The 13103-nt window shown below is 49.8% G+C and overlaps 1 protein-coding gene across 1 annotated transcript in view; it reads left to right on the top strand.

Moving 5' to 3' along the window:
* The window catches only part of ABCC6 (ATP binding cassette subfamily C member 6), a 95772-nt gene continuing 83580 nt past the window's right edge, over nucleotides 912-13103 (top strand). The window contains 7 exon segments of the mRNA XM_021086559.1: nucleotides 912-996; nucleotides 1183-1291; nucleotides 2185-2367; nucleotides 4551-4676; nucleotides 4865-4993; nucleotides 8388-8513; nucleotides 9937-9998. Coding sequence (XP_020942218.1) covers nucleotides 1259-1291; nucleotides 2185-2367; nucleotides 4551-4676; nucleotides 4865-4993; nucleotides 8388-8513; nucleotides 9937-9998 — 659 coding nt within the window. The 5' untranslated portion in view covers nucleotides 912-996; nucleotides 1183-1258.

Here is a 13103-nt window from a genome sequence, read left to right on the forward strand (position 1 = left end):
AGCAGACCTGCCACACTCAGCTTCAAGACAAATCCTTGGACATTTTGTGTCCCTGCTCTTCCAGAAGATCCAAGTAGGAGGACAGCTGAAAGCAGACCAGGGTTGGGACAACTCAGAAAGAAAAGGGTAAACAAGCCGGGGAGTCCACTCTGTTAGAGCCCAGAGACATCAACCGGGCAGCCTGGAGAGCACAGCAGGTTTGCATTCTTCACGCCAGCTGAGCACCTGTGCTCGTCTGTCTGAAAAAAGCTCTTTCATTCTTATCTTGAAATGAATACATGCTCCATGCTCGTTGCAGAAGGAAAGAAAAGGGAAGGAAAGGGGAAAGAAAAGAAAACGAGGATTCCCATGATGACTGCTTTAGGAGATTTCCTTCTCTTTATCTATGCATATATGTTACATAGAGTCATTTCCAAAAAAACCAAAACAAACAAACAAACAAAACTCATGGCTGGGGACACACCTTGCTTTAAGACCCAGAAGAAGAAGGTAAATGACTTGACTTTCTTCCCCCCTTTTCCCAACTTAAGCACAGACTTTTCTCTGCAAAAATTCCATAGACTCTGTTGTATCATAATCTCTTTTTTTTTTTCACTTAGCATTTAGAAATCGTCTTTCCACATTAATATATTTCTGCAATGGCCCTTTGGACCACTGCTTGGTAACCTGGTGTGAAATAATCATACTAATTAATAATAGGCAACATCTGTGTGCCTGGCACTCACTGTGTTAGTGCTTTATTAGTAATCTTTTTAAAATCTTCCCACCACCCTAGAGCCAGACAATGTCCATCCCGCAGGTGAAGAGACTGCAGCTCTAACCTTAGCCTGGTCGTCCCCCCCCCCCACCGCCCCATCTTCCACACCAGCTGTGGGACCCTGAGCATGTGCGCACCTGTTGGGTTCATTTATCAGAATAAATTCCTGGAATTGCTGGTCCACGGTATTCGGGAAGTTTGGGATGACATTTCTTGCAGGGGGAAGGGGGATTATTCAGGTATGTCACTGTATTTTCTGGGGCTCGGGGGGGGGGGTCCCCTCCCTCTGCCTGCTGGGTCCTCCCCGAGCGCCCCTCCAACCACGAGCCTTGGTTCACCTCTTCGCGCCCCACCCCCTGCCGCGCGCCGGACCTTGCCCCGGGGCCTTGCAATCCCGGAGCTCCAATCCCCGCCCCTTCCCCCAGCCGGAGTGAGGCCAAGGAAGCTGTCCGGGGACCCACCGACAGCCTGACGGACGGACAGACAGACGGACGGCTCCCGATGGCCGCGCCCGCCGAGCCCTGCGCGGGCCCGGTGAGAGTCCCCTCCCAGCCCGCCCTCCTCTCCTTTTCCGGCTCAGAGATCTCTTGGGCAGTTCTCTCCCGCTACGATACAGGGGAGGAGAGAGACCCCCCAAATTCCTGGCTGCCCGGCAGGGAGGAAACCTGCCAGGCCAAAGGCAGGGGAGGGCGACCCCCTTCACCAAGCTGGTCCTGAGAGGAGCCCAGCCCGTTAAAGGGGCCTCCAGACCTCAGAGCTACAGGACCCTCCCCTCACCTCCCCCAACCGCTCGGGTTCCTGTCTCTCATCAAAGGACTCTAGCGGGAGGGTGGCAGCGATAACAGCAGGGAGAGAATTAAAGCAGCCCTGTCCTGTAAATGTCACATTCAGACTTCTTGGATAAGAGAAAGCCAGCAAAAAGTCTGAGATAGGAGTTACAGATCCAGACCCCACAGTAGAACAAGCTCCCTGGTCAAACAGGCCAGCATGGGGTCAGCTCTGCCACTTCCTATTTGTGTGGGCCTTAAGGAGGCTGGGCCCCTCCTTGTGCCTCAGTTTCCTGGTCTATGAAATGGGGATGGTAACACCTACCATCTAGGGTATTATAAGTCTATGCCCAACACTCATCAAGGACCCAGCTGCCTCGGTTCAAATCCCATCGCCACCACTGTCCAGCTGGGTGACATCAGCCAAGTTACTCAACCTCTCTGGGCCTCAGCTTCCTCATCTGCAAAATTAGTAGGGTTAATTGCATCTACCTCATAAGACAGGTGTTGGAGTTACAGGAGTTGAGAACACGAAGTACCCTAGAGAGTGCTCAGGCCATTGGCATGGGAATGATCCAGAGAGTTGCCTGTTCCCCTGGGCAGGTGAGTTTGGGACCTCTGTGTTACACCAGCCTAAGGGTCGCCGTGGTGTTCCCCCAGGTCTGGAACCAGACGGAGCCTGCGCCTGCCGCTGCCCACCTGCTGAGCCTGTGCTTCCTGAAAACGGCAGGGGTCTGGGTGCCCCCCATGTACCTCTGGGTCCTCGGCCCCATCCACCTCCTCTACATCCACCGTCATGACAAGGGCTACCTCCAGATGTCTGCCCTCTTCAAGGCCAAAATGGTAGCCGCTGCCCCTGGGAGCCTGTCACCAGACTATGGGAGGGGCGTGGGGGGAGCAGGCAGAGACCTCAAACTGGACACTCCTTCTATCAAGGGGCACATCGGGTGGGGACAAGAAGGGAACCTGTTAATCAAACAGAAGGAGACCCCAGAGACTACAGAGGTAAAGGCAATAGAATAGATTCTCACAGGTCTGGTAGTAATGAAAACCTTACATCCACATACACCCCTCCAGACGACACCCACACATCCAGGTTATGACCACCATGGCTTGGCATCCCCCAAAATGTGCCATGTCTACTCCTGGGATATATAAGGTGGTTTTAGAGCCAAGCTAGGTTGAACCTTTTCAATGTTTAACAGTTATGCATTGATTTTTGTGTTTCCCCGCTGGCACTACTAAAGAACAGTTCTCAAAATTGTTATCTATTTATTTTACAGTGTTTGAAAAACACTGGCAGAAGTTCCCACTGTGGTGCAGTGGGTTAACGATCTGGCTTGTCTCTTTAGAGGTAGGGGTTCAATCCCCTGCCTGGTGCAGAGGATTAAGGATCTGGTGTTGTCACAGCTGCAGCCTAGGGTCGCAGCTCCAGCTTGGATTGGATCCCTGGCCTGGGAACTTCCTTATGCCTTGGGGGCAACCAAAAAAGAAAGAAAGAAAGAAAAGAAAAACACTGGCATTACAAGTGTGAGCCTTTCTGCTCATCCTGCCCTTCTCCAAACTTCGGCAAGAACAGCCTCCAAGGCTCATTCATTCCCAGGCCACCCTCATTCATTTTTCGACCTGTTGCCAGCCACCTATCCAGGGTCAGCACAGTCTCCTTAAAGGGCCAGATACATGACTGAGGCTTTGTGGTCATGTGGTCTCTGTCCTCACCAAGCAATCCTGCTTTTGCAGCAGGAAGGCAAACCACAGACAACAGCAAAGAAATGGACATGACTTTGTATCAATTAAAGTTTATTTATAGTGACTGAAATTTGCATTTTATAGACTTTTCAGTGTCATGACATAGTAGACTCTTGAAAGTTTTGTTCAACAATTGAAAAAATGTCAAAACCATGCTTTGTTCAGAGGTGATATGAAAACAGCAAGTTACACTCAACCTGGGGGGGGGTAGTTTGACCACTGCTTGAGATTAACCCAAGCATGTTGGGTTTTTTTGTTTTTGTTTTTGTTTTGCTTTTTAGGGCCACACCTGCGGCATATGGAGGTTCCCAGACTAGGGGTCAAATTGGAGCTGTAGCTGCCAGCCTACACCACAGACACAGCAACCCAGGATCTGAGCCACATCTGTGCCCTACACCACAGCTCATGGCAACACTGGATCCTTAACCCCCTGAGCGAGGGCAGGGTCGAACCTGCAACCTCATGGTTACTAGTGGGATTCGTTTCCACTACACTGCAACAGGAACTTCCCAAGTGTGTTTGTTCTATAGTTTCTCCAATGTGCCAGGTCTGTGTGTGCACACTCTTACTTTCTTGATTCCTCTCATTCAAAAGAGAGACCGGTGCATCTTGGGAAAGGCCTGGGGACATTCCAGTCCCAACAGGGAGTCCTTCCTTCCTTCTTTCTTTCTTTCTTTCATGTCTTTTTAGGGCTGCACCCTGGGCATATGAAAGTTCCCAAGCTAGGGGTCCAATCAGAGCTGTAGCCGCTGGCCTACACCACAGCCATAACAATGCAGAATCCGAGCCAGAATCTGCGACCTACACCACAGCTCACAGCAATGATGCATCCTTAACCCACTGAGCAAGGCCAGAGATCAAACCTGCATCCTCATGGATACTCATCAGGTTCCTTGCTGCTGAGCCATGATGGGAACTCCCCTTCCTTGATTGACTAGTAAAGACTGAAAGAGACTTAAAGAGGTTATCATTTTTTCACCCGGAGAGTACATTTCATTCCATGCTGTTCCTTCATCCCTAAAGCATCCTCCTGTGCCTCATGGGAGCACCATTGTTGTTTTGGAAACCACTGACTTGGCGCTGGCCCTTGTGGTGCATTATTTATGTGACAGTTAAATGTCGAGATTGATCTGCATCATACTGGCACAGTTTAGTGATAACGTTGGTACCTTACAGTGCCCCTTCCAGAGCCACTGTCCTTTTGGACATGGGGTCACTGTCCAGTTGGCCACCATCTTTCTTTCCTCCACCAGTCTTACCCAAGCCTGTTTCCCCAGGTGCTTGGGTTTGCCCTCATAGTCCTGTGCACGTCGAGCGTGTCTGTGACTCTTTGGAGAATCCATCGGGGAATGGCCCAGGCCCTGGAGTTCCTCATATACCCCACCGTGTGGCTCACCACGATGGTAAGTGACACACCCAGACCTGTTGATTGTTCCTGGCTGCGGCTTTTCCTGCCCTGGTGGAGGGTGTGGGGCAGGGGGTGGGGGTGGGAGTGGGGATCCCTGGGATGGGGTCCCTCCCTTCTCCTCCCCCACCCCCTGCCCCTGGCCACCTCCCACCTGAAGAGGCCCATCCTGATTCTCTCACCCAGAGCTTCGCCGTGTTCCTGATCCACTTTGAGAGGAAGAAGGGGGTCCAGGCGTCAGGGGTGCTCTTTGGGTACTGGCTGCTCTGCTTTCTCTTCCCAGCCATCAGCGCCGCCCAGCAGGCCTCGCAGGGGGTAAGTGGGGGCCTGGGCCACCTGGGAACCAACATGGCAGTTTCAGCCTTGGGTGGCCTCCTCCCTCCTCTCTTTCCACCAACAGCTTATGCTCTACGCAAAGACCCATGCACCACAGTCACTCAAAGTGACACCCCAGTGCACTCGCTTATGGAGAAGGACCCATCATCCCATACCTTTTTTTATCAATACAAATGCCCATTGTCAGAGTTCCCGCTGTGGCACACAATGGGTTAAGAAGCTGACTGCAGGAGTTCCCATTGTGGCTCAGTGGTAATGAACCCAAATGGTATCACAGGCTCGATCCCTGGCCTCGCTCAGTGGGTTAAGGATCCAGTGTTGCCGTGAGCTGTGGTGTAGGTTACAGACGCGGCTCGGATCCCGCGTTGCTGTGGCTGTGGTGGAGGCCAGCAGCTGCAGCTTCAATTCGACCCCTAGCCTGGGAACCTTCATACACCATGAGTGTGGCCCTAAAAAAAGACCAAAAAAAAAAGAGTCTGACTGCAGCACCTCGGGCTGCTGGGGGGTTCTACCCCTGGCCTGGAGCAGTGGGTTCAAGGATCCAGCATTGTCTCAGCTGCAGCATAGGCTTCATCCCTGGCTGAGAACTTCTATATGCCATGGGTCTGGCCATAAAAAACAAATCCCATTGTCTTGCACACTCACATCACACACTTTACTTGCACAGGGTTATATGCCCCCCTTTCATGCACCACACAACCACAGACTCCAAAACATCACACACACACACACACACACACACACACACACACACCTTTCCCTGCACACATCCACTCACACTTGCTGCCACCCAGGTGTGGCTATGGCTTCAAGTTCCCACAAATGCCCACACTCACACACAGTCACACACCCCTCCCACACACTGCCTGGGCACTGACACACTGTCAGTTCAAAACCTCAGGAGTTTCCAGGAACATTCGAAACAGGCCCCTTACAACAGAGACCCAAAAAGGAGGCAGCCACTGCAGAGTGATGGGTGACAACGTTAACAAGCAAGGGAACGCGAGGCTTGTCTTGGGCTCTGCAAGATGAGATCTCGGCACCCGCCCGCCAGCATCTCAACAATTTACAGAGAGGCTTTAATGGGGTTCAGTCACATGTATTGTCCAGATGGTCTTCTCAGCACATTGCTCTTTCAAGCCTGCATTCCCCCCCCTTTTTTAGGGCCGCACCCACAGCATATGGAAGTACCCAGGCTAGGGGTCAAATCGGAGCTACAGCTGCCAGCCTACACCACAGCCACAGCAACATGGGATCTGAGTCGCATCTGTGACCTACGCCACTGCTCACAGCAATGCTGGATCCCCGACCCACTGAGCAAGGCCACGCATCCTCATGGATACCAATCATATTCGATTCCACTGCGCCACAATGGGAACTCCAAAGCTACCTCCTTGAAGTAGTTTCTGGTGCAGGTCACTCTTATGACCTCTGGATGACCTCCTCTAACACACACCTGAGCTCACTCTTACTCCAAGCACATGCACCTTTCTCCTCCCTCTCACCTGTTCTCACCCTCGCCCGTGCTCCCCTGCATCTGTATTTACACACTCATGTTGCGCCCTCACCCATGTGTGCTTCCCTGCCTGGAATGCAGCATTTCTGTGTTGGGAGGCATGATCTACAAAGAGAAATATGTCAAACAAATATAGAAACAATGCTCTGGGGAATAATGTATTTGGAATATCCACCTGTCTACTATCTGCCCTCCAGAACCCAAACCAAAACCAGAAAAGTATAAAAATTCAGAAGGGAAACTGGGATTTGAAACTAGGGCTCTTGTTTTAAGCCACAAAACCTCAACTCCCGCTAGCTTAAGGGAAAAAAGTCCAAAGGAATCTGTGAGCTCATGTATGTGGCACCTGCTGGGCATAGCTGGCCCAGGCACTCAGGTAACACCACCGGATCTCCATTTCTCTCTGTGTCTTGGCTCCGCCTTGTCAGCATTGTTCTCCAGTAAGGTGGCAGAAAGAGCCCCCGTTGCTCCAGACTTATGTTGCACCAGTGTAGCAAACCCAGTTGAAGATCTCCCAATGGCTCCAATTCTCATTGGCCCAGCGTGGGTCCTGTGTCCTGTCCTAACCCAATCACAGTAGCCGATGGGGGACTAGAACGTATTCACTGGTCAGGCCTCCATCACCTGCCCACCCCCTGAGGTGGAGTCAGTTCTGCATAAACCATATACCTGAGCGTGGGGGAAAATAAGGGTGCTCTGGCAAGAAGGGGCAGGGGATGTGAAAGCCATCTTGGCATGGCACAGAAGCGCCTGATCTGGAGCAGATCATCTGTGTGGCCTTGAGCAAAGTACTCTCTTCTTTGAGCCTTGGTTTCCCAAAGAGTAACGGAAGCAAGTAAACCCCAGTGAGGGCAGAGTGGAGAGGGACTTGATAAGACAGTGTGTGTAGGAGTTCCCATTGTGGTAAGAACCCGACTAGTATCCATGAGGACTCAGGTTAGATCCCCGGCCCAATGGGTTAAGGATCTGGCACTGCCATGAGCTGTGGTGTAGGTTGCAAACCTGGCTCGGATCCTGAGTTGCTGTGGCTGTGGTGCAGGCAGCAGCTGCAACCTGGATTTGACCCCTGGCCTGGGAACTTCCACATGCAGCAGGTGTGGCCCTAAAAAGACATTAAAAAAAAAAAAGAAAGAAAGAAAAGGGCAGTGTGTGAAGACACTGGGGCATTCCCTGGTGGTCTAGTGGTTGGGGTTGGCACTTTCGTCACTGAAGCCAGGGTTCAATCCCTGGTCTGGGAACTGAGATCCCAAATCAGGTTGCTGCACACGGTAGCCAGAAAAAAAAATGCAGGTAAATGTTGATGATGAACTGTAGTCCCATCAAAAATAAAGCAAGCAAAACACCCCCACCCTACCCCCAAAATCAAGTCGTAGAACTACTCCGGCATTTAGAAGAAAAATTGTTTTTTTTTTTCAAAAAGCCTCAGCATGTACCCAAGGTGGAGTAAATGCTCTGTGAAACCAGCTCCCTTAAACCAGAGAACACTGACCCCAAGGGAGTGAGATGGGAGAGTGGGGTGGGGACTCCTTTATAGCACAAGGAGAAAGGCAAAGTGTCCCATTAACTCATGTCTCGGTGGCCAAGGCCAGTTATCACCTGGCTTGAGGGCAAACACCTGCCTGCCCTGTGTATGGACAGCATATGCTTAAGCCAGGTGTTCCTAAATCAGGAAAGCTGGGGGCCTTGACTTTCACACCTGGCGGCTCCAGCCCCCCTTCCTGGGCACTGCTCCCAGCATCAGAACCGCGCTCAGCCTCCACCACTGCCCCCCTTCCTGTCACTCCCCCCCCCACCCCCGCCCAGCCTCCACCCCTCATGAGCCCAGACTCAGTGGGATTTCTGCTTTCTCTCCCGCAGGACTTTCAGGGTGACCCCTTCCGCCACCTGTCAACCTACCTGTGCTTGTCTCTGGTTGGGGCACAGTTTGCACTGTCTTGCCTGGCCGATCAACCGCCCTTCTTCCCTAAAGAGCCCCCGCAGTCTGTAAGTCACCACGTCTCCAACTCAGTGCCTTGCCTGATCCTCTTCTGGTCCTCATTCCCCCAGGTGGGGGAAGGGAGTGAAACTAGAACCCCAGTCTTTCATCTTCTTCATTCAGCCGAAGGCGTATGACATGTCTACTCTGTACCATGGGTTGGCCAACTCTTTCTGTCCAAGACAGAGAACATTTTAAGCTTTGTGGGCCACTTGGTCTCCGTATAGCACTACTCAAGTCTGCCTGTGTAAAGAGCAGACACAGACAATATGTCAACAAAGGAGCATGGCTATGTTCTAATAAAGCTTTATTTGCAGCAACAGGCAGTGGGCCGGATTTGGCCTGGGGGCTGTAGTTTGCCAACTTGCTCCATGCCCAAGCTGGGTACAGAGGATCTATGGTGAACAGGCAATATTTCTGTCCTCATACCTCTAATAACCAAGTAGGGAGCCAGACATTAATCACACGATTATACAAATGCATGGAAAATTACAGCGGGATGGGTCATAAAGATTCAAGATTAAAGTGACTTGCCCAACAGAAGTGCTCCACAGGAGAAGTCATGGTCCATGAGAGTTTACAGCAGGTAACACTGAATAAGTCTGTGAAATCAGGAAAGAAGTCTCTGAGAAACAGTTGCTCTGAAATCATCTAAAAAGATGCTCATGACTTGAATAACTAAGTTGAAATTCAAATAGGACTTTTTTCCCTATGAAAGTGCCAGAGGAGTTCCTGCTGTGGCCACAGTAGATCTGACCGCAGCGGCTTGGGTCCCTGCAGAGGTGCAGGTTTGATTCTTTTCCTGGAACAGTGTGTTAAAGGATCTAGCACTGCTATAGCTGAAGCATAGGTCACAGCTGTGGCTCAGATTCAGTTCCCTGCCCTAGAATTCCATATGCCACTGGTGTGGCCATAAAATAAAGTTTTTAAAATGTGGCAGAAAAAAAATTAAAAATTGATAACAAGCTGTGATGGCAAAGGTGAGGTGAAATGGGCACTCTCCTTTCCTATTGGTGAAGAGTATAAATCTGTGCAGTCTGCCTGGAGTTACTGGTAAAAATCTCAAGACAGTCCCTCTTCACCTTCACTGAGGAATATTGTTGAGGACGTTATAGCCTGTGTCATGCATGATCCTTGCTTGCAGAATTTCTTGGTCTCAGTATCAATAAAGTTGTCCTGAGCAACTCTTAGTTCTTACCTCGTAGACCCTTTCAGTTCTGTGGCCGAACCCCTTTTTGCCTTGCCTGCCAGGAAGCACCAAGCTCTTTAGTATCTACAGTAGATAAGTAGGTAGGGCATCTCAGTGGACACTTTCAGTTTTATGCTCATCCTCAGTTCATCCTGTCTTCCTGCCCTTGGTTCTTCTTGCTGCGTGCTGGCGATGGATGATGAGACCAAGTCCTTCCCCTTCCCACAACTTTGTCTTTGCAGAATCCATGTCCAAAGGCAGGAGCCTCCTTCCCCTCCAAGGCCATGTTCTGGTGGGTTTCTGGGTAAGTAAAGCAGCAGGCGAGGGGCTGGGGGGGGTGCTCCCACCCACCTGCATTTGCTGCTCTTCTTGGTCACCACAGCTCTGCTCCCAGGAGGCTTGCTGCCAAGCCTACCAAGGTCAGCCAGGTTCTCTCCATCCCAGCCTCCAGGCTTCCCTCTCGGATAACAGTGTGTCCATCATCCACATCCCATTCCCACTCGTTCACTGGAGTAAGATCTGGGTGTAAATCCTGGCTCCATCTCTTAGCTGACCGTATCACAAATATTCAGTCTCAGTTTTCCCCCTCTGTAAAATGGGAACAACTCTACTCTCATTAAACGTAAAGGGCTTAGTGCTTGAACATAGAAAGAGGCTCAATAAAATCATACCTCTATCAATTAAGTCATTCCACCAACATGTAATAAGCACTTACTATGTATAAGCATGGAGGGTGAGGAGGTAAAAGATCAAATCTTTACTCACTTAGAGGCTCCCAGGCTGGTGGAGAAGACAGATGTTTCTCCAAAGTCAACACACCAGGCGCTAAGAATGTGCCCGCCTACTGTGCCCCCTCCTGATCACAGTGCAGTCAGATCACAATAGCACCTGCATTTGAATCCCAGCCCCACCACTTCCTGGCTGTGTGACCTTGGGCAAGCTACTTAACCTCTCTGTGCCTCAATCGCTGCACCTGTAAAATGAGCATTATAATATCATCTACCTCAGAGTGAGTTTTTTTGTTTTTTTCTTTTTCTTTTCTTTATTTTATTTTATTTTATTTTTTTTGCCACACTTGCAGCATATGGAAGTTCCTGGGCCAGGGATTGAATCTGAGTCACAGCTGCAACCTGCATTGTAATGCTAGATCCTTAACCTACTCTCCTGAGCCAGGGATGGAACCCACGCCTCAACAGCAACCCAAGCCACTGCAATTGGATTTGTTTTGTTTTGTTTTATTTTGAAGGAATATCCCTTTACAGGGGTCCTTCATTTTTTAAATTTAAGGGCCGCAGCAGTGGCATATGAAGTTCCCAGGTTAGGGGTTGAATTGGAACTGCAGCTGCTGTCCTACACCACAGAACAGCAATGCCAGATCTGAGCCATGTCTGTGACCTACACCACAGCTCACGGCAACACCAGCTCCTTAACCCACTGAGCAAGGCCAGGGATCAAACCTGAGTCTTCATGGATCTTATTTGGGTTCGTTACTGCACCACAGCAGAACTCTCCTCATAGGATTTATTTATTTATTTACTTATTTATTATTTATTTATTTGTCTTTTGTCATTTTAGGGCCACACCCACGGCATATGGAGGTTCCTAGGCTAGGGGTCTAATTGGAGCTGTAGCCGATGGCCTACACCACAGCCACAGCAACTCCAGATCCGAGCCACATCTGCAACCTACACCACAGCTCAAGGCAACACTGGATCCTTAACCCACTGAGCAAGGGCAGGGATCGAACCCACAACCTCATGGTTCCTGGTCGGATTCGTTTCTGCTGTGCCACAACGGGAACTCCCTCATAGGGTTTTGAGGATTAAATAAGGTAAAGTTTGTGAATCACTTAGAACAGGGTCTGGCCCACAATAAGTATTAAATTATAAAAAGTAGTTGTTAAATAAATGAAGAGAAGGAGACTCAGGGGGTGTGGAATTGGTGAAAAGAGCCGAGAAGCTTGCTAAACCTCTCTAGAGAGAATCTAACCCTCTCTTCCCCAAATGTCAGCATTTATGGACCATTCGTCAAGTTTTTTGCCTTACTGGGATATCACTTAATGTTTTTTCCTTTAAAACAACTCACTTTTTCTACTTTAATAACCTTTTAAAAAGGAAACTTTCTATCACTACCAAAATCAGAAAAATCTAGAATCCCCAGCAAAGTAGAATGCCAAAATTAATTTCAGTGAAAACCAAGTATAGTGAATAATTTCTGGATCCAGACTGTTGCTTGCCTGAGTTCACTCTGTGTTAGAAAAGGGGGCTTGGAAAGAGTCAAAGAGGAGCTTTTAAGAGCAGCTCCAAACAAGACTTTCTCGTGGGTGTCACGAGAAAGATTAAAGAGAAAGAAAGTAACACTCCCGCTGTGGAAGTCTGCAGTAGTTAATTTCATTTGTGTACATATTGGTTCAAAAGCTGGCCCCAGTAGGAATTGCCGCTGTGTAGAAGCGGAAACAAATCGGACTAGTATCCGTGAGGTTGCAGGTTCGATCCCTGGCCTTGCTCAGCGGATTAAGAATCCGGCATTGCTATGAGCTGTGGTGCAGGTCGCAGATGTGGCTTGGATCCCACGTTGCCACGGCTGTGGTGTAGGCTGGCAGCTACAGTTCTGATTCGACCCCTAGCCTGGGAACGTCTCTATGCCATAGGCGTGGCCCTAAAAAGCAAAAACAAATAAAAAACTGGCCCTGGTAGACAGAGGGCAAGGAGAGGGGAAAGAAAGAGGCATCCACTTTGGGTTGGTAGATGGAGGGGTTACCAAGCAAGGGAACTCACATGTGAGGCTTGTCTTGGGGGCTGCAAGCCTAGTAGATCTCCAACCTGCCCGTCAGAATTTCAACAGTTTGTAGAGACGCCTAAATGGGGTCCAATCCTATATACCATCCACATGGTCTAATACTTATTTTCCCAAGGTTGTGTCCTTGAAGTAGCTCCTAGAGTGGGAACACTGGGCAGAATGCACATTCCCAAGACAGAGGAGGGCTGAGGAGCCTCAGACTGCCTGGGTCCAGCTGGTGGGTCCACCAGTGGTCATGTCCTCTCAATGATCCCTCCAACAATGCACCAGGTCATCTCATGTGCTCAGAAATACACCAAGTACCCAGAAATACTTTCATTTTAAGGTGAGACCTTAAAAGTTCTCATTTTAATGGACCTCAGTTTTCACTGAGGTCCGTTAATGGGAAGTGACTTGCTCAAGGACACAGAGCTGAGAAGTCGTGATTTTATTTGACACATCTTGTGCCCTGTACTAGGAGGCAAGAATACAGAGCAGGAGGGATCAAGGCAAGTACTGCCTGTGCCCCCATGGGGTTTCTCATCCAACAGATGAGAAAGGTTAAATAAATAATCAGACCAAAAAAGGAAGAAAAAGCTCAGGAGACTAGATCTTAAAGTGAGGGAGTCTA

The sequence above is a fragment of the Sus scrofa genome, chromosome 3 (genome assembly GCF_000003025.6).
Source record: "Sus scrofa isolate TJ Tabasco breed Duroc chromosome 3, Sscrofa11.1, whole genome shotgun sequence".
Classification (NCBI taxonomy): domain Eukaryota; kingdom Metazoa; phylum Chordata; class Mammalia; order Artiodactyla; family Suidae; genus Sus; species Sus scrofa.